Source organism: Ursus arctos, unplaced genomic scaffold (genome assembly GCF_023065955.2).
Source record: "Ursus arctos isolate Adak ecotype North America unplaced genomic scaffold, UrsArc2.0 scaffold_12, whole genome shotgun sequence".
Taxonomy (NCBI): Eukaryota; Metazoa; Chordata; class Mammalia; order Carnivora; family Ursidae; genus Ursus; species Ursus arctos.
The window spans coordinates 54915805-54943687 of NW_026622786.1; the positions used below are offsets into that span (position 1 = coordinate 54915805).

The 27883-nt window shown below is 40.3% G+C and overlaps 1 protein-coding gene and 1 long non-coding RNA gene across 6 annotated transcripts in view; one reads left to right on the forward strand and one right to left on the reverse strand.

The window, feature by feature from the left end:
• LOC130543451 (uncharacterized) overlaps positions 1-8039 on the reverse strand; it is a 31006-nt gene extending 22967 nt beyond the window's left edge. The window contains exon 1 of the long non-coding RNA XR_008958814.1: positions 7672-8039. This is a non-coding gene — a long non-coding RNA (uncharacterized LOC130543451). The remainder of the gene's footprint in view (positions 1-7671) is intronic.
• A 380-nt stretch (positions 8040-8419) lies between these two features.
• Positions 8420-27883, forward strand: part of DOCK7 (dedicator of cytokinesis 7) — a 202493-nt gene continuing 183029 nt past the window's right edge. For 2 of the 5 annotated variants that reach the window (XM_026497942.4, XM_026497941.4), the window contains exon 1: positions 8420-8570. In XM_026497942.4, coding sequence (XP_026353727.2) covers positions 8533-8570 — 38 coding nt within the window. In that variant the 5' untranslated portion in view covers positions 8420-8532. The remainder of the gene's footprint in view (positions 8571-27883) is intronic. The other 3 variants (XM_044383796.3, XM_044383797.3, XM_026497939.4) reach the window with 2 other exon arrangements.

Here is a 27883-nt window from a genome sequence, read left to right on the forward strand (position 1 = left end):
GGTGCCCCTTGTTCCATTTTTTAAGGACATCTTTATTGAGATATATGATACAATAAGAAATATATATTTGGGCTTTGTCCTGGTTCCTGACACAGAGTTTCTAAAATCCTTGGGATCTTCTGAGTAATAGAGGTGACAGGAGCATCTTTTTTTATTCATAAAAAGCTCCTTTTAATCATGTCTGAGTTTATGTTAATAAGGTGACTCTCAGTGGGCCCCTAGATCACTTCAGGATGGGGCTTGTTGCCAGAGGAACCAACCAGGTGATTAGAGAGTTGAAATTTTCAGCCCCACCCACAGACCTCCTTGAAGGGGAGGGGCTGGAGATTGAATTGAGTCATCAATGGCCGATGGTTTAATCAACCATGCCTACATAAAGGAACATCCATAAAAAGCCCCAGATGATGGGATTTGGGAAGCTTCTGAGTTGGCAGAAACATTCGCGTGCTAGGAGACCAGTGCACCCCAACTCCACACAGACAGAACTCTTGTGCCAAGACTCTTCTGGACCTTCCCCTAAGTACCTCTTCATTTGGTTGTTTATTTTTATCCTTTATAATAACTAATGATAGTAAGTAAAGTGTCTTCCTGAGCTTTGTGAGCCATTCTAACAAATTATTGAGACTGGGGAGGATATTGTGGGACCACTGAATTTATACCTGGTTGGGCAGAAGTCCAGATGGCAACCCGTGACTTGCAACTGGCACCTGAGGTGGGTCACTCTTGTGGGATTGAGCCCTTCACCTGTAGGGTCTATGCAAACTCTGCATAGTGTCAGAATAGAAATGAACCATAAGACACCCAGTTGGTGTCTAGAGAGTTGGAGAATTGGCTGGTGTGGGGGAAAAAACTACATACATTTGGTGTCAGAGTGTTGTGAATAAAAACAGTTCAAGATAGAGTTCACATTTCATACAACTCACCCATTTAAGGTATATAATTTATAGCTTTTAGGGTACCCACAGAGTTGGGCAACCATGACGATTAATATTAGAACATTTTCATCATCCCAAAAGAAGCCTTATACCCATCAGTAGTCATTTCCCATTCTCTGTTTCTCTGCCCCTGGGAAACACTAATCTACTTTCTGTCTCTATGTATTTGTCTATTCTGGACATTTCATATAAATGGAATCATACAACTTGTGGCCTTTTGTGTCTGGCTCCTTTCACTTAGCATAATGTTTTCAAGGTCCATCCATGCTGTAGTCTGTATCAGTACTTTATTTCTTTGTATTTTTTTTTAATTTTTATTTATTTATTCGACAGAGATAGAGACAGCCAGCGAGAGAGGGAACACAAGCAGGGGGAGTGGGAGAGGAAGAAGCAGGCTCATAGCAGAGGAGCCTGATGTGGGGCTCGATCCCATAACGCTGGGATCACGCCCTGAGCCGAAGGCAGACACTTAACCACTGTGCCACTCAGGCGCCCCTTTATTTCTTTGTATTGCCAAATAATATATTCCATCGTATGGATACATGACATTTTATCCATTCATCAGTTGATGGGCATTTGGGTTGTTTCCATTTTTTGGCTATTATGAATAATGCTGCTATAAACATTCATGTGCAAGTTTTGTGTATACATAGATTTCATTTCTTTTGGGTATATACCTAGGAATTGAATTGTTGGGTCACACAGTAACTTTATGTTTAACTTTTTGAGGATCTGCCCAACTTTTTTCCAAAATGGCTACACCACCTTATATCCCCACCAACAGTATATGATGGGTTCCAGTTTCTCCACATCCTCATCAATACTTATTAATATCTGCCCTTTTGATTCTAATCATCTTGGAGGATGTGGAATGGAATTTCACCAAGGTTTTGAGTTGCATTTCCCTGATGTCCAGTGATGTTGAACATCTTTTCATATGTGTATTGACCATTTGCATATTTTCTTTGGAGAAATGTCTATTGAAACTGTCGATTTTATTTATTTGTTTATTTGGGGAGGGGAGAGGGAGAGAGAGAAAGAAAATCTTAGCAGGCTCCATGCCCAGCACAGAGCCTGACGCAGGGCTCAATCTCACAACGCTGAATCATGACCTGAGCTGAAGTCAAGAGTCAGATGCTTAACCTACTGAACCACCCAGGGACCCCAAAACTGTCCATTTTAAAATCAAATTATTTCTCATTTTTTTATTGACTTATAAGAGTTATTGATATGTTCTAGACATTTTTCTCCCATTCTTTGGCTTGCTTTTTCACTTTCTTGGTTGTGTTTTTTGATGTACAAATTTTTTTCATTTTGGTGATGTCCAATTTACCTTTGTTGCTTGTTTTTATTATATTTTTAATCCTTTTTAAAAAATTGTTTAAATTTTAAAAAATTTTTCTTTTAAGATTTTATTTGTTTATTTGAGACAGAGAGAGAGAGAGCACAAAGAAAGACAGAGGGAGAAGCAGACTCCCCGCTGAACAGGGAGCCCCATGTGGGCTCAATCCCAAGACTCTGAGATCATGATCTGAGCTAAAGGCAGACGCCTAACCAACTGAGCCACCCAGGTGCCCCTAATCTTTTTTTAAAAATTATTTTATTTATTTATTTATTTATTTATTTATTTATTTATTTATTTATTTAAGAGAGGAAGAGCAAGAGAGAGAGGGAGCAGGAGGAGGGAGGGAGAGGGAGAAGCAGACTCCCTGCTGAGCAGGGAGCCTGATGCAGGGCTTGATCCCAGAGCTCTGGAATCATGACCCAAGCTGAAGGCAGACACGTAACCAACCAAGCCACCCAGGCACCCCAATATTTTTAATCTTTTTTAAAAAAAGTCCTTGTCATTTATTTGTTGAAGGAAACAGGTCATTATGACTTACAAAATTTACCACATTTTTTTAAATTTTTTTTATTTTTTATTTTTTTTTAAAGATTTTATTTATTTATTCAACAGAGATAGTGACAGCCAGCAAGAGAGGGAACACAAGCAGGGGGAGCGGGAGAGGAAGAAGCAGGCTCATAGCAGAGGAGCCTGATGTGGGGCTCGATCCCATAATGCCAGGATCACGCCCTGAGCCGAAGGCAGACGCTTAACCGCTGTGCCACCCAGGCGCCCCTTTATTTTTTATTTTTATTATTTTTTAAAGATTTTATTTATTTATTTGACAGAGAGAGACAGCCAGCGAGAGAGGGAACACAAGCAGGGGGAGTGGGAGAGGAAGAAGCAGGCTCCCAGCGGAGAAGCCCGATGTGGGGCTCGATCCCAGAACGCTGGGATCACGCCCTGAGCCGAAGGCAGACGCTTAATGACTGTGCCACCCAGGTGCCCCAAAATTTACCACATTCTTAATTTTGTTAATTGTAACCATAGGTGTTGCTGAACATGTTCCTTCATCCCCTAATTTTCTATAAACTGATAATTAGATCTAGATGTTTGATCAGATTTGGGTTAAAATTTCCAGCAGGAATATTTCATAGGTTGTACAGTATACACTCTAAATATCTCCTCTTTACATCACATTAAGAGGAATACAATGACTGGTGGTGACTCTGTGTGTGTGTTAAGATTGATTAGCTGGTTACATTCTTATCAACCTGACCCAGTCATTTAAAATTCCCCAACAGACTCTTTTGGAATGGTTTATCACCTACAATCTTTGGGCTAGTGCTGTCCAATAGAACTTTCTATAATGATGGAAATGTTCTATCTGTATATTATCCAACATGGTAGCCTCTAACCATATGTGGCTAGTAAATACTAGAACTATGCCTAATACAACTGAAAGATGAATTTTAAACTTTAATAAATTTAAATTTAAATGGTCACATGTGGCAAGTGGTGGCTCTAATGGACAGTACAAGTCTAGATTCATTATTTCACTGGAGTCTGCATTACTTCTACATTTGTTAGCTCAAATTTTTGTAAGAGAAGAACTTTCTCTCACCAAATATGACTACCTTGAAACACAACTCATTCAGGAAAGACATATTATGGGCTTGTTTTTCAAGTGGACACTGAGCCTGCATTACAGGTCATTTCATGGAATGAATGATCAGGCCTTCTCACCCTTTCTAGCTCTGTCAAGCAGCAGAACCGTGACGGGCGAATACATTTTATTCTGGTAGGATTGCAATTATAGTGTCTGCATCTCTTTGGTGGGCCTGTAATAGATGCTACTGATGCTTTGTCTTCTTCCCATAGCTCATTCTGACTCACTGCAGCTGGGGTGGACAGTTATGCACATGATGGCTTCCTACCGGAAGCACAATCATCTTTCTCACCTTTTGCTACATAGAGTATGGGGGTAGCTAATGTCCCCAAGGTCAGCCTTCAACCAAGGGATTTATAGGTATACATTTAGTCAGCTGAATAAATACTCAACTTCGGAGGGACAATTCTCAAGTGCATATTCAACAGTTCTTCAGAGAGTCACAGGTGGGATTGCGCCTCATTGCCCACAGTGGTAAACATCTCAATTACACACCATTTACTGGCTTTCCCTCCTCTGTTCAATTCTCTCTACTCCCTCATTCCAGCTTCTTAGGATCATTTCTTTAGTAAACTACCTGCTTCCAAGCCCTTGTCTCAAGCTCTGCTTTTGGGGAAATGTAAATTAAGCCAGGATCTCAAAAATACTTTAGTCCATGGCATTTATTTACTCAAAAACATTTATTGAGTGATTATAATGATCAGGCTGTGTATTATGTGCTGAAAATACAATAGTGAATAAGAGATCAAGTCTGATGGGCCACACAGATTAATAGGCAATAATTGAATAGTGTAGTAAGCATCATTACAGGGTAAACATGGGTACTATCAGTTGTGAAGTGTCAATTCAATCCCTGAATTGTCCCTTTTGCTAGATATTAAGAGAGAGTGAGTGACAGAGGACAAAGCAGACAGAAGCATCCTTAGCTTGGACCTTGTAGCCAACTGCTAGGCTTCAGTTTGGGATTTAGGTAAACCCAAGCGGTATGCCCAGTCCTCTCTTCCTTTAGACCACACTCATTCAGTCTTCTTAGAGACTTCTAAGAGGGAGTCCCAGGTCAATCCCACTGCATGAATCTAGTGGTGCCTCAAAAAAGTTCAAATCTTAACAAGGGAACCACTCCCTATCCCCTCAAAATTACCCAAAGAGAACACATTATGCCTACAAAGCCAGAACTTTATCCCTTATGACACAAAAAGTTTGCCCTTTTGTAGTGTGGCCTTAAAACCTTGACCTTGCCACAACCATAATCCTTCTTCGCCCTGTATTAAAGGGGGAAACTTGAGCTTGATATCAGTTAGAATATGAAACTAATATAATGCCCTCCATCCCCCTTTTTTCTTGCCCTATTCCTAAGTCTTCTATTCAAAGGACTTTAGAACACTGTGTATATTTACTGAGAAAACTGCCCTGAGGTGTTCTTACCTAAAACTCACTATTTTCAGGCTACTCTGCCAAATTAGTTCTAGCTCTTGGTGTGTAGTTTCTTTGCAAGTATCTTCCCATTAGGGGGGAATTTAGGTTCTGAATCCCAGTAAATGGTGGGGCCATTGCTGCTTCCAGGATTCCACCCAGGTTTTCCAGTTTTAACAGGGTTAAGCACGGGGTTAAACTCCATCCAGTTTTTACCACCTCATGTCAAATGAACATCTTGGTGATAATCCAGTCTTCACCTGATGCTGAGAATTGATATATAATTTAGAATTTATATGGAGTTTCCTGAATTTTTCCTGTCTTAGCACTTAAACATACTGTTGACTTGCTTATCTTTTCAGCCAGTCTCTAAACTCTTTGAGGCCACAAAATGTCTTATTTACCATTGTCTCTCCAGGGCCTAGTGGTATCAGTTGATTAAAGGAAGGCTTGTATTAGGTAAAGACGCTTTCAGTTGCTAACGACAGATTAGTTTATGCAAAAACCCCAAACCAAACCAAACCAAACCAAACCCCAGCGCATTATTAGTTCAAGTAACTGCAAAGTCCAAGACTCAAGTCATGTTATAAGGAGTTAATCTTTCTCCATTTTTTACTTTCTTCTCTGCTGTGTTTGGCTTTACTCTCAGGTAGGCCTTTAGCTTGACGTCCCTGGTGTAGCAAATGCAATTTTTAGTTCTGATCGGTCCCAATTGTCTTGGTTTGATTCATGTACCTATTCCTAAACCCGTCACAGAAGCCAGGGGAATGCGCTGCTCTGCGTGGCCAGATTTAGGCCACATGTTCATCCTTGAAACTGGAGGTGAGGGCATCAGCTCCATGTAAGTATGGTGGATTGAGACTGGTGTGTGTGTACGTGCAAGGATAACACGGGGAGCATGGATACTGGAGGCCAAAGCAACCATGGTCACTCCCTTTGTTGAACTCTGCATTTCCTTGAATTTGGACCCTTGTGGGACATGGATATCTGCCCACACTGGACTTGCCTGTGACTGCCAGCTCTTCACCAGAGGTGGGGGCCACCACTCCAGCTTGGAGTATTTCCCAGGCTCTGTCTACGCTGCTTACAGCTTGGTCCTGCTTGTCCTCTTCCTGCTCTAAATGTTCCCAGCAAGCTGCACAGTGCATGCAATGTCCTTTCAGACACTTTGGCAACTAGTGAGTCATGTATACAAAGAACCATTCAAAGGCAGAATGTGGTCAGTTCTCTAAGAGAGTAGTGAAAAGATGTTTGGAGAGCAGAGATAAAGGCATACAACATCTGGCTGGGAGCATGAGAGCAGACAAATGCTTCAGGGACTATCAAGCACCCAAGACAAGTTTAAGTGTAAACTGAATAATGATAATAACAGTGATAGTAATAACAGCAGCTAGTACATATAGGACTTACCATATGCCAGGCCCTGTTCTAAGAATTTTGTATGAATCAACCCAATGAATCTGCACAATATTCTTTCAAGTAGATACAATTATTCCCCTCATTTTAGAGTCAAGGTTAAGTAACTTGCCCAAGGTCACATATAAGTGACAATACGACTGAGTTCCTATCAAGCAGTGTCTTAAAGGCCAGGTTACAGTGTTAGACTTGACTTGTAGTTCTTTGAGTAGCTGTTTCATCTTTCCCAATGGCCTCAAACTTCCTGACAGCAGGACTGAGTCTAGTTCAGCTTTGTGTTCTCTAGAGTATCTAGGTGGGCTATACATTTAAGTAGAAGTTACACAAAAATCCTCTTTGAGTAGACGATCTTTACTGGAATGTGCATTGTTATGCAAAATATGAAGTCTTCCACAGTGGTTAGAACACTAGACAGGAAGTTATGGATCTGAATAATTGAGGCTTTCACCCCTGACTCAGTATGTGACTGAGCAAATGGCTCTATGCTCCAGATTTTCCAACTGTAAAAGAGAGGAAAACAAGTATCCAATGTACCTCGCAAGGACACAGAGAGAACATGATAATAATAAAAAAAATACACATAAATCCTTTCAATACTTGAGTAAACTTACTATGGGAAGCCAAGATTATTTTTCCTAGTTTACCGTAACATCAGGAATCGGTAAATATTCATTAGGAACCAACCATTCTATGGGATTACAACAGTGTAAGACATGATTTTTGCTAGTCCCTGTTTTACAGGATTTAACAGGCAAGATCATTTTGAGTGGTAAACATACAGATTATTTAAAAGAACGTCAACATGGTAAAGCACATCAGAGCTCATCTGGTCCAACATTTATAAATGGAAACTGAGATCCCAGAGGGGGAAGTAATAGTCTCAGGAAGAGTACTGTTAACGGAGAAACACTTACCTTCAAAGAAAAGAACTGGACTCTGGGTTTGAACCTCAGTTGAAGAGGTTACCGTATGTGTGACCTGGGGCCAGGCGCTTAGCTTCTCTGAACCAATTTCCTTGTCTCTAAAATGGGCATAATAAGAACTTACTTCAAAAAGCTGTCTTGGCGATTAAGATCATGCACGTAAAACTTTCATCTGTGCCTGGCTAACCACCACAAGTCAACTATTATTGTTACCTCTGTAGGAGAAAGGTTTTTTTTAGCTCTTTTTCTGCAAGAAAAACCATTCTTTCTCCGGTTAGACCCCATTGACAAGGTCGGAGCAGAACAGAAAGTGCTTTCAACTGCTCGGAGATGGGCGCTGCAGGAACACGAACTCGGCCATCCTGGGCTGCAGAGCACAGCCCCCCTCGCCAAAACCCATCTTCCATTTCCTCCCCTTCCTTTTCGGGAAAGCCAAGCTCCCCCTCCGCCCCCCACGCGTTCTGTAATTTTATTTTCCTGCCTCGCCAAGTCGCTGGCCCCTCTCTGGCTGCTTTCTTCGTCCTTTCGTTCGTGTGGACCCGCGGCAGCGAGGCGGCCAGGACTAGCGTCTCGCTCCCTCCACGCCCCATTCTTCCCCTTGGCTCCAAACGGCCGCAGCTGCGTTCCGAAGCCCGGCTCCCGCGGGGATTGAAGCTCTGGGGGAGGAGCGGTTTCTTGCTGCGCGCCTCTCAGGAGCATTACGGCAGGGCTCGTTCCCGGCTCCGGCCGCCAGCCCCAGCCTCCCCGGTCCGGAGCTGGGACTGGCGGAGGCCGCGAGGGAGGGAGCGCGAGCGAGGAGGCACGCGCCCGCCCGTCCGCGCCCAGACCGCCGCCGCCGCCGCCTTAGCAGCCATGGCCGAGCGCCGCGCCTTTGCCCAGAAGATTAGCAGGTAAATCTGGGGCGCGGGGCGCGCCGCCGCAGCGGGAGGAAGAGCCGGGAGTCCTCCCGAGCCTGGCCTAGGAGGCGGGTGGGTGTGGCGACGCGGGCGCGGGGATCTGGCGGCCTGGTCCGCGGCTGGGCGGAGGGGGCTCGAGGCTGTCGCGGGTGCCTCTGAGGCCTCGCGCCGCCCTCCAACCCCGGTCCTCATACCGCGCCGGCGGCCGATCCTTGCCCGGGGGGCGCAGGCAGCCCCGCACGCCAGCGCGCCCGCCTCCGCCGGCTTCTCGGCGGCCCGGGCCTGGAGTTTCGCGGCGGCTTATTGCCGGGCGCGTGGGGGAGCTCGTCGGCCCGCCGATCGGCGCTCCCCAAATTCTTTGTGTCCCCACCCCCGGGCAGGCCGGGGGCCGCGGCGGCGTCTAGCTCCCTCGCTCTCCCCGCCCACCCCCGTTTGCCCCCAGGAGGGTGCGGGGGTCCGCCCTCTTTTCCTCCCCAACAAAAGGTTCGGCGCGCGGCGGGCTCCTGGCCGGTGGGAGGCCGCCCCTTCTTCACGCCTCCCACCCTTCCCGAGAAATCTGACAGGAATCCTCTTTGCAACCAGGGGCCAATTCAAAGTGGGCTCTCGCACCCAGAATCTAAATCGTATAGCCAAAATGAAAAGTTGAGAGCTTGTGGTCTGCACCTTGGGTGTGCAGCTGCCCAATCTTGGACGAATTGTAGGCTGAAGCTTGATTTTAGTAGCATGTGAATTTAAACGTGCGCTTCTGTTTCTAATGGCACCAGACGAAGATGGATGATAGGCAGTGTTCTTTTTACACTGCCCTTTTGACTCATATTTAGGAGTCTGGAAGTAAGCAAGCGATCACGGTTGAGATTTCCGAGTCTTTTACCTGCCTGTGGTGGGTAGGTTGCCACAACCAAACATTGAATTACGGCAGGGGATTCTAACATTTGGAGAATTTCATTGTGAACTGTACTAATGTGTAAAACAGACTGTGTTGGCTTTATTATGAAGTCCCAAGAAAAGAAACATTCGATTGCGTTACTTTTTTGACAATTTTATATTTGTGGTTCTGGATCTTTTTCGTTTGCTGATTTTTGGACCGACCAAACAGGTTCTTTCTTAACTGCCTGAACTTCCATAGCGTTACTCTGTTTTGGCACGTTTTTCATTTAAAACTAACATCTTTTTTTAATTTAAGCTTTCTGCTTAATTACTCTTTTCTTTTGAGCTTTAAAACATTCAATTTTATTCTTAAGAGGCAAAATAGCAAGGGGTGCCTGGCGGCATGGTCGATGGAGCATTTGATTTCGGGGTTGTGTGTTCGCCCGGTGTTGCGTGTAGAGATTATTTAAAAATAAAATCTTAAAAAAAAAAAAAAGAGGCAAAGAGCAAGTGCTTTAAGAACATCTGCTCTGGTGTCAGACTGTGCCATGGGTTCAAATCCAGACTGTTCTTATTCTTTTTCTTTTTTATTATTTATTTGAGAGAGAGCATAAGACGGGGAGGGTCAGAGGGAGAAGCAGAGTCGCCTCTGTGCAGGGAGCCGGATCCTGGAACTCAAGGATCATGACCTGAGTCGAAGGAGGTAGCTTAACCAACTGAGCCACCCAGGGGCCCCTGACTGTTACTTTTCTAACTTGGCACCTTGATCAAATTGTGTAAGCTCTCTTAAGTTCCAGGTTTGGCATCTGGAAAATGAGTATTGTACTAGTATCCTGTTCATAACATTGTGAACATTAAGTGGCATAGTTTGTGTGAAGTGTTTAGCATAGTGCATGGCCTTTAGTAGATATCATTGAACAATTAACAATAATCGGTATATCCTAGGGAGTTGTGATAGAGTTAATAGGAAATTATTACTTTTTTCTTTTTTCAAAATAACTTGGTCTTGTTTCTGAAGGCAGTGCCATTGAAAAAAAATGTATTACTTGACATACATGCTTAGTATTAATTTTTCTTTAATAGAACCAAGTTTTGCTGAGAATATGTGTTGATCAGGAAACTGCACATTAGGGAGTTAGATATGAAATATATATAATACCAGTTCTTCATTCATGGAGTTTGTGCTAGGATTAGACAGAACAAAATAACAAGAAGAAAAGAAAGTTTCACAAAATAAACACAAAATCCAAAGTAATAAGCCTTGTAAAGTTGTCAGATTAAGTAAAGCAATGGAAATGAGTCATGCATTGATTGGAGAAAAACTTAGAGGAGGTGATTGGTGATTGATTGGGTATGGAAGGTGAGGAAGACTGAGGAGTCTGGGATGACATCCAAGTTTCTGACTTGGGCAACCAGGTGGACGATGGAGGCAGTGTTTGAGGTAAGAGCGTACAGGAGGAAGAAGGGATATGAGAGTGGGAAATGATGTGGGAGGGAGATGATGATTCAGTTTTGGACATGTTGATTTTGAGGTGCTCATTGAGCATTGAAAGAGAAATATTTATTAGGTTGTTGGTGAGGTTTAAGATGCAGAAGAGAGATTGGGCTGGAAGTCAATAGATTTGGGAATCTCCAGCAAGAAGATTGTTATTGAAACCAGAGGAGTAGATGAGATAGTAGGGGAGGAATGTGCAGGTTAATTTGGAGGGAAGACCAAGGACAGAACTGTTATAAGATGATGAATTATTGTGATTGAAAGGTACTTTCATTCTTGTTACCAAATATGGCCAAAGATACTTCTTTTTTAAAAAAGATTTTATTTATTTGAGAGAGAGAGAACATGAGCAGGGGAAGGGGATGGGGGTGGAAGGATGGGGGGAGGTCCAGAGGGAGAGGGAGAAGCAGACTCCCCACTGAGCAGGGAGCCCAAAGCGGACTTGATCCCAGGACCCTGGGATCATGACCTGAGCCGAAGGCAGACGCTCAACCAACTGAACCACCCAGGTACTCTGGCCGAATAATACTTCTGAATAAATTCTTGTTCTGCTTCTTAGTTTCCTACTAGAGGAAGTATAGCACATACTCTGAAGATAAACTGCTTGGGGTTGACATCCTAGCACTGGCCCTCATTAGATAAACTTGGGCAAGTTACTTCATCTCACTTCTGCCTCATTTTCCTTATCTATAAACTGGGGATAATAGCAGGAACTACCTTATAGGGTTGTTACAAGAATTAAAAAATTGGTACCAGTAAAGTGCTTAGAACAGTGCTTTCTACATAAGTGTCCAGCATCAATTATTTTTTATTATTACAATATTTATAATGTGGTGTAGGACCTTTTCTTGGAAGTGATAAAGTCTTTTTATGATGTGCATATATGAAATTTGTTGCTCTGTGAATACCCTGTTGCCATTTGAAACCTTATTTTTCTTTTAAAGCTTTACGATATGAAACCTTTACTTTAAAAAGAATTATACTGATTCTTTTCTGGATCAGTCATTCCCTAACCCTTTGCATTTAGTGCTGTTATTTTTTGAGGCCATGATTTTGTGATTTCTCAAACTCTTTATTTTTAAAATTTTAAAAAAGTTTTATTTATTTTTGGGGGGAGGGGTTGGGGGAGAAGGAATTTTAAGCAGACGCTGCGCTGAGCTGGAGACCTGTGCTGGGTTCCATCTCACGATCCTGAGATCAGGGACCTGAACCGAAACCAAGAGTCTGAAGCTTAACCCACTGTGTCACCCAGGTGCCCCAAAGCTCTTTATTTTTTATCACTGATTGTACTACTTACCTCAGCTCATGGAAAAGCAGCATGTATATTTTGTTCATATCAGTTATTGCCTCTTGTTTGTTCTCCCTACTTTCGAAGGGCAAGGCATATACATTGTTAATTACCTCCTTTTTAATCACACCCTAGCATATAATAGGTATAATTTGTGGAGTGTTGATTGTAGGTTAATGATTTTGTTTGGATTATTTTGTCCTGTTACTTGATATTCAGCAGTAATGGTAAACGTTTGGATACACTTAAAGCACTTTTTACTACATTCTCATCTTTATTACCCAGAAAGGTGGAAGAACATAGTAAAGAATATAGATACCAGGTCACATTGCACTCGTTGAAATTCTGCCTATACCACATAATAGCTATATAATTCTGGGCAGTTGATCTAATCTCCCTGTTTTGGTTTTCTCTTCAGTAAAATGGGGATAAATGTGTCCATGGGTCATCCTAAAGATTACATAAATTAATACATGTAAAATACTTAGAACTGTGCCTGAAACATAATAAGCATTCAGCAAATGTTAGTTGCTGGTATTATTATTCCTGTATTATTTACAATGATGATTATTCCCATAATCCAGATGAGGAATTGAGGCCTACATAGCATGAGATTATTTGCCTAAATTGGGACTCAAATCTAGTCCTCTGATTTGAGAACTTACACTTTTTTTATTTGACTGTATCTTCTTCCTGCAAAATATTTTCTGGGTAGTTCCAGATTTTCTAACAGTGCTACCATTAGCATCCCCAAAGTTATCCTTACCTACTTATTCTTTCCTTTGTTAATTTGGTATCATTTTGTTGCCTAAGTAGCATTTAATGAAAGGCTTTCATCAGATTTTTATTTTTGAGGAATATCTTAACATGAGTAGGATTTCCTGGACATAGGCTTATTTATAAACTTTTTTTTTTTTTTTTGGTTTTGAATTTGTTCATAACTCTGGCTGTGTAGGCCCACCTTTCACTCTACTTTCTTCAATTCATTATCAAATAAATTCTTTCCACATAATATCAACTACTTCAGTGCTGCCTTTTTCATCACTTTGGACACATGTACCTCCCTAGCCTTTTGTTGTACTCATCTCACTACCTTAATGCTGAATGTCTAACCTGTTTTCTTGCCCCTTAGAGGGAGAGCAGAACAGTGCAGACTCGATCTTTTATTAATGAATGTCTTCTTATTTTAACTGAGGTTTACTCTAAATCATTTCTCTTATTAGTATCTTTGTTTCCCTATCCCTTCTTTTACTAAAAAGTTCTGGATCACCTAACATGAGTCCATTATAACCTCAGCATACTACTATTCCTGTCTGTCATTTAACCACCTTTCTCCTGAGCCTGTAAGGTATCCCTTCCCTGAAGTTTACCTGTTTTTTTTTTCATCCTTTGAACCCCATTACCTTGCCACCTCCCTCAGAACCTTGATCTCATAATTTTTCCTTTCCTGTCTAGCATCTTCAATCTGTTTCTTTTTATGGATGTTTCCCTTAAACCATAAGACTTACTGTGCCTTTCTCATCATAAAACAAAGAACCATTGAATCTTCTGGCATTTTTTTTTTAATATTTTATTTATTTACTCGACAGAGATAGAGACAGCCAGCGAGAGAGGGAACACAAGCAGGGGGAGTGGGAGAGGAAGAAGCAGGCTCCCAGCAGAGGAGCCTGATGTGGGGCTCGATCCCATCACGCCGGGATCACGCCCTGAGCTGAAGGCAGACGCTTAACCGCTGTGCCACCCAGGCACCCCTCTTCTGGCATTTCTAGCTGCCAACCAGTCATTCCTTTTTTCTAGTCACATTTCTCACATGTATGTGGTGCAGTCCCAACCACTTTCTGGCTTGTTCTCATCAGTCCTTGGACCATATGGCTCTGCTTCCCGTGGGACTTTATGTGTACTTGAATTATGGAACGCCTGAGTGTTAGGAGCCTTTGACTTTTTTCTTCATCACTGATTTCATGAGCTACTGTTTTTTGGGCTTTGTCTTTTTAATTTTTCTTGTCCTCATCCCCCATTCCCCTGTTTCCCCCCGACTTTATACTGCTTTTCAGAGCTCTTTGTCGACTGGTCTGTGTCTCTTTATCTCTAGTGTCAGGCACAGGAACTTGTGTAAACTGGACATGAAAGAATTGTTTGAATGAGCGCCACCCTGCCTCATTGGAGCATCTTTTTATCCTCTCACTTCTAGATGACCTCAGCGGGGCCAGAGCTGATTGAGTCTCTTACCTCCTGTAATTCAAAGGTGTTGCAAAAGAAGTCTCCCTAAAATATAGCTCTTATCATGGCATTCTTTTGTTCAAGAATATTATAGTAGCTTCCTACAGTGTTTAACCCAAACTCTTGCTTGCATTTTAAAGTCATCTGTAATCTGGTCCTTCTCTTGTTGATTTATTCTCTAGCTTACATTTTGGATCAATCAGTCTAACGGTTTCCTTGTACCCTCACAAATGCTCTGCTCATTTCCAACTCTGTAACTGCTCTGTCGTTTTATCTTTTTGATATATCCTTTCTCTTCTGTTCTAAGTCTTACGCTTTTCTGCGGACCACTCCAATCCACTGTCCTTACTTTTGGGGTAACCATTTCCTTGCTTTTCTTTTTTAAGATTTTATTAATTTATTTGAAAGAGAGACAGAGAGCATAAGCAGGGGAAGGAGCAGAGGCAGAGGGAGAGGAGAAGTAGACTCCCCGGACCCTGAGATCAGATGCTTAACCGACTGAGCCACCCAGGCGCCCCATTTCCTTGCTTTTTCTTTATTCTTTCCACCTATGAGTGCATTTCCAAGCAATAGCACTATTTCTGTTTTTGAATTCATTTGAATAGAATCATATTATATGTTGTATGTTTTTTTGTCGTGCTTCTTTTGCTCAAAATTATATCTGTGAGATTCATTCATAATGTTACACGTCATTGGAGTTCATTCTTTTTTCTCTTTTTTTTTGCTTTATATTATTTCATTGTATAAATATACCATGATTTTCTATTCTGCAGTAGATGGGCATTTGTATTGTTTCCAGTTTTTGGCTATTAGAAACAATGTTATTATGAACATTTCTTTTTTTTTTTTTTTTAAGATTTTATTTATTTATTTGACAGAGATAGAGACAGCCAGCGAGAGAGGGAACACAGGCAGGGGGAGTGGGAGAGGAAGAAGCAGGCTCATAGCGGAGGAGCCTGATGTGGGGCCCGATCCCATAACACCGGGATCACGCCCTGAGCCGGAGGCAGACGCTTAACCGCTGTGCCACCCAGGCGCCCCTATTATGAACATTTCTATACAGATATTCTGGTATGCATGTGCATGCATTTCTCTAGGGTATACTCAGGTATGGGATTGCTGGTCCTTAGGTATTCTTTATTGCTCCTCATAGCAGTTTTATTTATTGTGGAGTCTACTAGGTAATGCCAAACTGTTTTCTAAGATAGCTGAAGAAACATACATTCCCACGATAGTGTTGCTGTACCTAGTTGTCATCACTTGGTATTGCCAACTTTTTCATTTTTGCCAATCTAATGGATGCATGCATGATACTGATTGTAGAAGTTTTGATTTGTATTTATTTGATTACTCTTGAGACCGAGCTCTGTTTTGTATGTGTGTTGACTATTTGAATATACTCTTTTGTAAATTGCTTATTTAAATCTTTTGCATTCTCACCCTTTTTTTCGTTTGTATTATTCTTTTTCTTATTGATTTGTGTGAGTACTTTATGTACATTCAGTGTATTAATCCATTGAATGATTATGTGTTGTAAATATCTTTTCCCACCCTCTGGTTTTTTAAAAATTCTTTTTATGGAGTCTTTTGAAAACTTAAGTTCTCAGGTTTTTTTTGTTTTGTTTTGTTTTAAAATTTATTTATTGTAGAAAGAGTGAGAGAGCATAGGAAGGGGCAGAGGGAGATCGAGAAAGAGAGAATCTCAAGCAGGCTCTGTGCTGAGCACGGAGCCTGACACGGGGCTCCAACTCACAACCCTGTGATCATGACCTGAGCCGAAATCAAGAATTGAATGCCACCCAGGAACTGTAACTAAGTTCTGAGTTTTTTTGTTTTTGTTTTTTTCCTAAGATTTTATTTATTTATTTGACAGAGAGATAGAGCCAGAGAGTACCAGCTGGGGGAATGGCAGAGAGAAAAGGAGACGCAGGCTCCTCCCTGCAGGGGTGGGGTGGAGTGGGGGGCTTGATACCAGGAATCTGGGATCATGACCTGAGCTGAAGGCAGACGCTAAACCAACTGAACCACTCAGGCGCCCCTAAGTTCTCAGTTTTAATACACTTATATCAGTTTCTCTCTCTCTCTCTCTCTCTCTCTGTCTTTTCTAATGGTTAGTACTTTTGAGGTCTTGTTTAAGAAATATTTTCTTACCCTGTGGTCATTAAGATATTCATCTGTATTATCATAAACATTCTAGTTGCCTCTGTTATATTTAGGTTTATGTTCCACCTGGACTTGATGTATGTATGGTGTGAAATTTTAATTTTTTTCCAAATAGACTATCCTTTCTCAATTTATCTGCCCTGCTACCTCTATAATAGATTGTGTGTCATTATTTGTGGGTCGTTGTCTGGGTTCTGTCTTTTGTTCCATGGTCTGGTTGTACATATTTTCACCAATTATAAACACTTTTAGTAAGTCTTGAAGTTTGGTAGAATAACTCTCCCCACCATTTAAAAAAGTGTCTTGACTCTCTTAGCCCTTTGAAATTCCTTGTATATTTTAGAAACTACCAAAAAACAAACATCCCCAAGTCCTATTAGAATTTGGTTGGGATTACATTGAATCTGTACATCAATTTTGCAGAGAAATGATGTCCTTACAATACTAAGTTTTCAAGCCTTGGTCATGGTGTATCTCTTCATTTACTTAGGTCTTCTTTATATCATACAACAAAATTTTATAATTTTTCTCTGTAAGGTTCATGCATATCTTTTGTTAGATTTATTTCTAGGTATGTAACCATTTTGTATCTACCTATATACCTTGCTAAACTCATGTCAATTCTAAAAATGAATCTATGAGGAACACCTGGGTGGCTCAGTCTCTTAAGCATCTGCCTTCGGCTCAGGTCATGATCCCAGGGTCCTGGGATTGAGTCCCGCATGGGGCTCCTTGCTCATCGGGGAGCCTTCTCCCCCTGCCTGCTGCTCCCCTGCTTGTGCTCTCTCTCTGACAGATACATAAATAAAATCTTAAAAAAAGTAAACAAAAATAAAGTGAAACCTGAAAGTTATTAAAAAAATGTATCTGTGAATTTTGTGTTTTCTATGTAGACAGCCGTATCATCTGGAAATTATGAATTTTTGTTTCTTCCTTTCCAGACCTTATAGCTGATTTATATTTTTGTCTTGCTCTGTGGACAGTTATTTTGTATTACGATGTAGATTATTACCATTTCTATTTAACATTATACTAATACTGAGCATCCTCATTTTGCTTATGACCTCAGAGGGAAAACTTTCCACGTTTCACTTCAGAGTAAGCCTAATGGTTGCTGTAGGTTTTTTTGTAGATACCCTTTTAATCTGAGTTCCCTAGAAAACAGAGACTGAGACAAGGATTAAGAGTTGAGGGTTTATCCGGGAGGCATAATCTCCAGGCATCAAGAGAAAAGGGAAGCGAGGCAGAGACGGGAAACAATGTAAGGTGATACCTTGTCTTGTTGGTCACTGCTTCACGGAGAGCTAGAGAGAGACTGTTTGGCAGGTGTGCTGGCTTGGTCATACAGGGTATCTTTGGACAGAGGATCGGTTTCTCATATCAGTAGATAGGAGTCTGGAAGAAGAAGAAATTTATCTACCTGCTTCTCTCTCACATCCTGTTTTCCATTAGTCAACTCCATCTCCTCAGAGAGTGACCTTCCCTTCACTTCTGGGTTGCATCATATAGAGAGCCCTTTGGCAAGCAGTCTAGATGTGTCACTACTTTTTCAGGGGCTTTTTACAGAGGAGACTTTTTGGTTGCATTTGACAGAAACACCAGTCAGATTAATTTGCTTGTAATTGAGTACATTAGGTCCCAGGATACAGAGGATATCAGCAGGCTCTTATCTTCATGTCTTTGATAGATTTTCCACTAACTGGTTGCAATGAGAGTTGACAGCCCCAGGCTCAAATCCTGCCATTTAGTTCTGGCAGAAAAGATTCAGGAACTCCATTATTGGTTTGGCTTGTGTCACATGTTCTGCTTGAACCAGTTACTATGTTTAGGGGTACAGGGGATACTGGCCATTCCTGGGTCACATGTCATTCTCCTTGGCTTGAGCGGAGATGTGATGTTGTCAGCCCTACCCAGTCTCGAGTAATGAGTTCCTTACTAAAAGGAAGGGGTTTCTAACCAAAAGAAGGAGGGGGAGAGTGAATGCTGGACACACCAAAACAACTGGTATTCTCTAAGATTGGTCATTGTAACGGTCTTTAAAATTGTTCAGCCTCACTGTAATTATTTAAATATATAGCAATAGAGTCAGTTGGTTTCTGCATAGTTCTGCGGCATCATGAGGTGTTTCTCATTTGTCCTCTGAGACGGGAAAACTGCACTCGTAACAGCCATTTAATGATTTTAATAAACTTTGCTGAGGATAAGGGATTGTGATAAGGAGCCTAAGGGTACAAGACTTTTTGAGACTCCACTTCAGCTCTCCTCTTTTCCTGTCTTACAGTCTTTCTCTAACTGGAAAGCAATTTCTTCCTCTCATCTTCATAGAGCAATTATAGCCATATCCAGGCTCCTTTTTTTTTTTTTTTAAGACAACATTATTGAGGTATACTTTACATACCATAAACTAATTCAGTGTACTATTCAGTGATTTTTAGTAAACTTATAGAGTTGTGAAATCATCACCCACAATCCAGTTTTAGAGCATTTCCATCACCTCCCCACATCTCTTGTGCCCATTTACTCTCTATTCCCAACCCAAGTCCCAGGCAACCACTACTATACTTTCTATTTCTCTCTCTCTAAATTTGCCTTTTCTGGGCATATGTAGCCCTTTGTGCCTGGCTTCCTTCACTTAGCATAACGTTTCCATGATTCATCCATGTTGTGGCATTTATCAAGTACTTCACTCCTTTTTATGGCTGAATAATATTCCATGCAAATCTACAGTACATTTTGTTTATTTTTTCATCAGTTGATGGATATTTAGATTGTTCTACCTTTTGGCCATTGTGAATAGTGCTTCTATGAACATTCATGGACAAACTTTTTTTTTTAACACCTGTTTTCATTTCTTGTGAATATGTTCCTAGGAATGGAATTGCTGGGTCATTTGGTATTTTACACTGAATTTTTATTTTCAAAGATTTTATTTATTTATTTGAGGGAGAGAGAGAACATGAGCAGGGGGGAGAGGGACAGGGAGAAGCAGGCTCCCTGCTGAGCAAGGAGCCTGATATGGGGCTCAGTCCCAGGACTCTGAGATCATGACCTGAGCTGAAGGCAGACGCTTAACCGGCTGAGCCAACCAGGCGCCCCTGTGTTGGATTTTTTTAAGGAATTGGCAAACTTCCACAGCAACTACACCATTTTACGTTTTCATCAGCAATGTATGGGAGTTCAGATTTTTCCACATCCTGCTAACACTTGCTAATTGTTTTCTTTTTGACTGTAGGCATTCTAATGAGTGTGAAGTGGCATTTTCATTGTGGTTTTGATTTGCATTTCCCTAATGATTTGTGAAGGTTTTTCTTGTGCTTATTCGCCATTCGCATATCTTCTTTGGTGAAATATCTATTCCTATCTTTTGCTCATTTTTAAATTGGGTTATTTATCTTGTTTTTGAATTGTAGGAGTTTTTTGTATGTTCAGAACACAAGTCTTTTATTAGATATATGAATTATAAATATTTTCTCCTTGTCTGCTTTGTTTCTTCATTTTCTTAATGGTGAAGTTTGAAGCATAGAGATTTTAAATTTTGATGAAGTTCAGTATATCAGGTTTTTTTCTTATATGGATCATGATTATGGTGTTATTCTCTAAGACTTCTTAATTCATGGTCAAGACTTCTCTATTTTCTTCAAGTTTTTATAGTTTAGCTCTTACTTTAGGTTTATGATCCATTTGCATTGATTTTTGTGCATTGTGTGAGATAAGGATCTAAATTCATCTTTTGCGGGGCACCTGGTTGGCTCAGTCGGTGAAGCGTGCAACTCTTGACCTCGGGGTTGTGAGTTCAAGCCCCAAATTGGGAAAAATATAACAATCTTTAAATTCATCTTTTGCATGTGAATGTTCTATTGCAACACTCTTTGTTGCAAAGACTATTCTTGTCTCATTGAATTGTCTTGGTACCTTAAAAAATCAGGTGACCATAAATGTGTTTATTTCTTGATACTTAGTTCTGTTTCACTGATCTGTACGTCTATTCTTTTTTTTTTTTTAAAGATTTTATTTTATTTATTTGAGAGAGACAGAGATAGCAACAGAGATAGTGAGAGAGAGCACGAGCAGGGAAGAGAGAGAGAAGCAGGCTCCCCGCTAAGCAGGGAGCCCGATGGAGGACTCTATCCTAGGACCCTGGGATCATGACCTGAGCCGAAGGCAGATGCTTAACTCGCTGAACGCCCCAGGCGCCCCAGAATGTCTATTCTTTTTTTTTTTTTTTTTTAAAGATTTTATTTATTTATTTGACAGAGATAGAGACAGCCAGCGAGAGAGGGAACACAAGCAGGGGGAGTGGGAGAGGAAGAAGCAGGCTCATAGCGGAGGAGCCTGATGTGGGGCTCGATCCCATAACGCCGGGATCACGCCCTGAGCCGAAGGCAGACGCTCAACCGTTGTGCCACCCAGGCGCCCCTGAATGTCTATTCTTAACACCAATACCATACTTTTCTGATTAGTGTTACTTCATAGTAAATTTTGAAATCCAGAAGTGTGAGTCCTCCAACTTTTTACTTTTTCAAAACTGTTTTGTTCATTCTGGATTTTTTGCATTTCTATAAGCATTTTAGGATCAACATCAATATAAAGTTTGCCAATTTCTGCAAATCTCCTCCTTTTGGGATTTTGATATGGATTACGTTGAATCTGTAGATTAGTTTTGGGGAGAATTGCCAACTGAATCATATTGAGTCTTCAAATCCACAAACACAGACTCTCTATTTATTTAGATGTTATTTAATTTCTCTCAGCAAAGTTTTGAAGTTTTCGATATGTACTTCTTTCATTAAATCTTGTACTTCTTTTTTTTTGTTAAATCTTTTACTTCTTTTGCTAAATCTTGTACTTTTTTTTTGTTAAATCTTGTACTTCTTTTGTTAAATCTGTTTCTAAGTATTGTTCCTGATGTTATCATGATGGAATTGAAAAATTATTTTTGTTTTTTTGTTCCTAGTATATAGAGATACAGTTGATTTTTGAACATTGAACTCATATCCTCTGCCTTTGCTGAACTTGTTTATTAGTTCTAGAAGTTTTTTTTGTGGGTTCCTTAGGATTTTCTGCATACAGAATCATGTTGTATGAGAATAAAGAGTTTTATTTCTTCCTTTTCAACCTGACCACCCTTAATATGTTTCCGTTTCTTTCCTTCCTTCCTTCCCCTGCTGCACTGGCTGGAACCTCTAGTACAGTGTGGAATAGTGAGAGCAGACATCCTTGCTTTCTCCCCAGTCTAAGGAGAAAAGCATTCAGACTTTCACCATTAAGTATAATGCTATTTGTAGGCAGATGCTGTAGGAAAGGGAAAAAGACAAAGATTTGAGAAGTATTTTTTTTTTAATGTTTTTTTATTATATTATGTTAGTCACCTTACAGTACATCCCCGGTGAAGTATTTAAGAGTTAGAATGAAGAGGACTTAGGAACTAATTGTATACAGGATATAGTTTGTATGTTTGTGGGAGATTCTGGCTTTATTTTTATGAAGTAGGGTGGAATTGAAGATAAATTTATCTCCTTTTGGGAAGATTGACTTTTTACAGTAGAGGTTTTCTCCCCCTCTCAGTTTTCATTTTAGTTGCCAATTTCAGATCAGTGTTAATTTTTCCAAATGCTAAATTTTTAAATTCTTTTTTTCTGTAGTTATAAGCTAATATGTTCCATGAAGTCGGGAACAATGTTATCACCATGTTTTAGTTGAGGAAATTGAGATATGGTAGAATGCTGTCGATCAGAGTGATGGGGACAGCCACGTCTCTTTCGTGCAGTGCTTTCTAAATCTTTGAGTTAAATGTTATTCCAAAATTGTGTCAGATGGGATACATGAGTCATCAGCATCTTTTTTTCTTCATCCTCCCCAAAAAGGAATTATGTCTTAAATGTTAAGTGTATTATATAGAAGGACTGTTTCTGTTCTTTGGTTTCACAAATCAACCTCTCTGTGTTTTTGTTTCTTAGGCCTTTAGTGGCTGCTGGCCCACTGTGAACCTGAATTCTTAAAGAATTTAACACAGGCTGACTGACAGACAAGTGACAGGGCCTCGGGAGGGAGTTTTATTTAGCAATCCCTGAAAGATAGGAAACAGATCATAACAGTGGTGGTGGTTGTAATTACAGTGTTCCTATGAATATGTTAGTGTATACAGTAGACATTTTTTGGCTGACCTCATAGGCTAGGTTTTCAAGAATAGAGAACTCATTAATATGAACTGTAGCTAGAATCATTTACCTTTGGAAACTTGTTTCCAAGGAATGAGGCTTTAAGAGTTTTATGGATCTGAATTCAAACCCTGCCTCTCTACGTTTCATAAGCTTGGGAAAGTTACTTTATTTTTGAAGTTTATCTAAAAATATCTGTTTTTGCTAATTGTAATATATGGTGCTGCAGAAAATTTGGAATACAAAAGGCCCAAAGGAAAAAATAAAGACTACTCATAATTCTAGATTTAGACAAAAATCTCTCATGGAGCTTGCATTCCAGTGATAATCTTTACAAATCTAGAAATAGCCTAAATGTCTACCAATAGAAACTGCTGGTTAAATATGTTCTGGTTCACCCATCTCCCAAACTCTGTGGCACCTAGAAAGCCAGAGAGCAGTGTTTAAGAGCAGGGGCTCTATGTTCAGATCTTGGTTCTGTTCCTTATTAGTTATGTGACCTTAACCTCTTGATACTTAAATATCCTAATATAATGCCTACTTCACGGAGTTTTTCTGAGGATTAAATGGGGTATAACAAGTCTAACACATTATACAGTATCTGGCATATAAGTTGTAAATGCTTGATAAATAGTTAGAGTATTATTAATTTTATGTGCTGATATGGAATGATTCCCAGGATATATTAAGGTATAATACAAGGTACCAAGAAAAGATTTTTCTATTGTATGATGTCATATGTGGACATTAAAAAGTAGATACATCTTTTTCTTGAAGGATACCTGATAAAATATTAAGTGGTTACATTTGCGAAATAGGATTGGGGATTGGAGATAGTAGAGAGACGTACCTTTTGTTTTTACCTCTTTGTGAGGTTTGAGTTTTTTAATGGCACGTATGTATTCCTTTTGTTTACTTTTTAAAAGATGTGTTCCTGGGGCACCTGGCTGGCTCAGTCAGTAGAGCATGCAACTCTTGATCTCAGAGTTGTGAGTTCAAGCACACATTGAGTGTGGAGTCTACTTTTTTTAAAAAAAGAAAAAGATGTCTTCCTTTATAGAGTTATTTTCTTTGTCTTTTCTGTATGTTGGAAAATCTTATTTCCTCTGCTACTTGTAATAACTTTATTTACGCAATTGTAGAGTTTGAACATAGTTCTGGAATCAGCCCTTTTCAGACAGGTTGAAGTCATATTAGAGACTGCTTTGAGATAAGTAAACATATCATATATCTTGTTTAAAAGGAGTTTCATGTAGAATAGGAGAGCATTGTGTTTCCGTGTTTCACTTAATAAATGGGATATTGATGTCAGCAAGGCTGTTACAGAAAACGGTTCTATATTTAGAATCCTTCCGTGGATTTTTTCCCCCTCAGCAAATATTTACCTATTTGACAATAATAGATAAAAAGGCATACTTCCTGGGGCGCCTGGGTGGCATAGCGGTTAAGCGTCTGCCTTCGGCTCAGGGCGTGATCCCGGCGTTATGGGATCGAGCCCCACATCAGGCTCCTCTGCTGGGAGCCTGCTTCTTCCTCTTCCACTCCCCCTGCTTGTGTTCCCTCTCTCGCTGGCTGTCTCTATCTCTGTCAAATAAATAAATAAAATCTTTAAAAAAAAAGAAGGCATACTTCCTTGTCCTTTTCAATCAATTAGAAACAACCATATTTACAAATTAGTTTACTCTTAAAGACATTTGGACGATTCGTATACTGAGTAGTCTCTAAATTCATTCTTATGCCCTATCTCCTTTTCTCTCGCTGCACTCTTACACCTGTTTCTCCGTTTCTGTCTTTCTCTCTCTCCATCGTCTCAGACACTGAGGATGTAAAGATTAATAGGATGCAGTCCCTGTCTTTAGAAGCTCACATCAGTTGTTCCATTCTAGCATTCTTACTGAACTGCTTTTTGGGGTGGGTGTGGTGGGGGAGAATTATGAATTTCTTTCTATTTTCATTTTTTCAGTTAAGCTTTGAAAACATTTATTAAGTACTCAGAATGTGCCAGGCACCCTGCTAGAGGGTGCAAGGGTAAATGAAGTCCCCCCTTTTATTGCTTGGTTTCTTTCAAGGAGATAGGTAAATAGATTTCAAAACAAATTGATAAATGCTATGTCTATGATATTGTTTGGTTATCACAATGAGATAGTTTTTGAAAGAAAAGTGCCACCAGATTGAGTTAAAGAATATACATTTTCTTTAATGGCAGAAATTAGCCTGCTTTGAAACATTTATGCAAAATAAGAGCCAGCATAACATATACTCCAGAAGCGAAGTTTCCTTGTCTTCCTAATTCCTCACGGAGGTTGCAAAGGTGCCTCTGAAGTGTGAGAAGTTACCAGACCTGAGAAGCCAAGTTCTTAATCCTTTCCTGTACCTTTTTTTCTTCCACCGGACTTTTATATTTGAGGGTTGTGTTAGTATTCCAGAAGAACCTGCTTTGCAATTTATGTGCTTATATCAGAGAGTATTTACAAACATTGGGCTTTCCTACTGCTGAAATCAGACTCTGTCAGCAAGGCCAGGTTCTTAGTGCATGGTGAACAGCAGTCTGGCTAGTCGCTGCCTGTCTGAATGAGCCCACTGGTAACTCCGTTCCCTTGAATGTATATGGATACACATGAGTCATGAGTACTTTGGAAGCAGAGAGGAGGAGTAGCTAACCTGAGTGGAACAGAGCAGAAATAATCAAGCAGGGCTTTATGGAGGACACGACACACTTCTTGAAGAGTACTTGCCCCGTCTGTACTCCATCATTAGTTTGCTAGTTTTTTTTTTTTTTAAAGATTTTATTTATTTATTTGACAGAGACAGCCAGCGAGAGAGAGAACACAAGCAGGGGGAGTGGGAGAGGAAGAAGCAGGCTCCCAGCGGAAGAGCCTGATGTGGGGCTCAATCCCAGAATGCCGGTATCACGCCCTGAGCCGAAGGCAGACGCTTAACGACTGCGCTACCCAGGCGTCCCTAGTTTGCTAGTTTTGTACGTTAAGGTAGAGTCATAATAACTGAAGAGTTTAAAGCTCAATTACCAACATCATTTGCATCTCTAAAATATAAGGACATTTCCTGCATTACTATAATACTGTTTTCACACATTAAAAAAATAATAACTCTTAATAATGTAGTAGCTTGTCCATGTTCAAATTTCTCAGTATCCCCGAAATGTTTTTTGTAGCTGGTTTGTTCAAACCAGGATCCAGTTAGGAACCATTCATTACAGTTAGTTATATCTCTTAAGTTCCCCCCCCCTTCTTTTAAATAGATTATACTTTTTTTTTTTTGGTCTGAAGTCTTTTTTTATTTTTTTAATCCTAAAACTTAGCCCAGCATCTTTATTTATTTATTTACCCATGACACTGATTTGTTGAACACACTTGCAGTACAGAATGACCTGCCTTCTGGTTTTTGTCTGATTGTTTGCTTTGGCACCTGCTTGTTCTAGTTTTCTCTGTTATTGATTTATTCAATGTGACTGGTACTCCTAGTAAAGCCTTTATTTGCAGGAGGTAGCCATCGGGATTAGATGGTAATGAATATATTTTAAAAATTACAAATAGAAAAATATCACCTGGCATTACATCTAAGGTGAATACTTTGTGATACTTGATATGTGTGTATGTATACACACACATCACACACATATATATCTACACACACAGATACATACAGACACACACACACACATACAAACACAATAGAATACATATATACTGGATTGTGTTGTAAGCCTTCTTTTGTCCTTTGGGTCCTATTCAGAAAAGTTTGACAATCATTAGTCTAGAGGAACTGACTCATTGTGAGCTCTGCTCTGTCTCTGCACTCCTTAGAGCGAGAACAACTCATCAAGGTAAATTCCTGTCTGTTGGCATGGATAACTTTTTGCTGTTCCACATATTGGGAAAATCACGTGTGATACACAAACAAATGAACCAACAGCCAACATCATACCAAGTTACATACTGTATCTTGGTTAAGGTTCTTAAATATACTCCTTTGAGTTTCCGAATTCATTCCAGGAAGGATTCAGGGCAGTCCATTTTCATGTTGTTACTTGCAAACACTTCTGCTTTGCTAGTTCTTGTATTAGATCTTCACACGTTTGTGAGAAGAGGTCCTCTTCAGATTTTATTCTGTTTAGGTAAACAGTTTTCCACCTGATGTCTCCATTTCTTGTCTGTGCTTTGGATGCATGGGCCACATGTGGCCATCAAAGTACCCTGGGGGGTCTGGAGACTCATAGACCTTTATACTCTTTCTCCTTTTACATTCTTTGTATGGAATGGTCAGAAAGTAGCTTCTGTTCCATAGAGTGTCAAGGGGCTTATAGTTAAAGAGAAGGAAGCTTTCGATGATTTATATGGGAATTTCTCAGCATTTCCAGAGTCTGTTGATAACAGTGATTATCTTGGGCTTTTCATCCAGCAGGAAATGGTGGGTATCATTTTTTCCATGTTAAGTGCTTCAAGCACGTCATACTGCAGAAATCCATCTGTATTTGTCTCTATCTCAGACTCTGGCTTAAAGAAATCATCCTGAGATATGATGCTGCAGATTGGAAGGTATTTCTGCAAATTCTTAGCCAGTGTTGTCTTCCTGCCATTTGTCACAGTACTAATTCCAGTGACAGATGTTTCATAATTAGCTTTGAAAATCATGTCTTCCTAAAGTTTCCAGGTGCTAGTTCAAGTTCCCCCAAGCAAAGCAGCAGAAGCTAATAGTCCCTCCTTTCACACCCCTGCCGGGTCAGAGGTGGCCCAGATCTAATCTATGGTTTTCTTTATTTTGCTTCTCTTTATCTTTGATGCCAACTATACACAATGGTAGAACTGTGATTCAACCCGTCAGTCACCAGTCTTGGGCTTGGATAGTCACAGTGCTGGAGTATCAGCTGTTCTTTCCTTTTTCCTTTGGGGATTTTTAGTCAGCCCTTTTTTGCCTTGTCTCTGATGTATTCACTTACCTGGTATATTCCATGGTATATCCTCTTACCCTTCACTTCTTCCTTGACTTCTATTTTATATATAAACAGAGTTCCAAGAGATCTTATTTTCTTATTTGCCAGTACTTTGCAGCTACTCTTTGTGACTTTATAGGAGAAGCTCAACTAAACTCTTCTGTT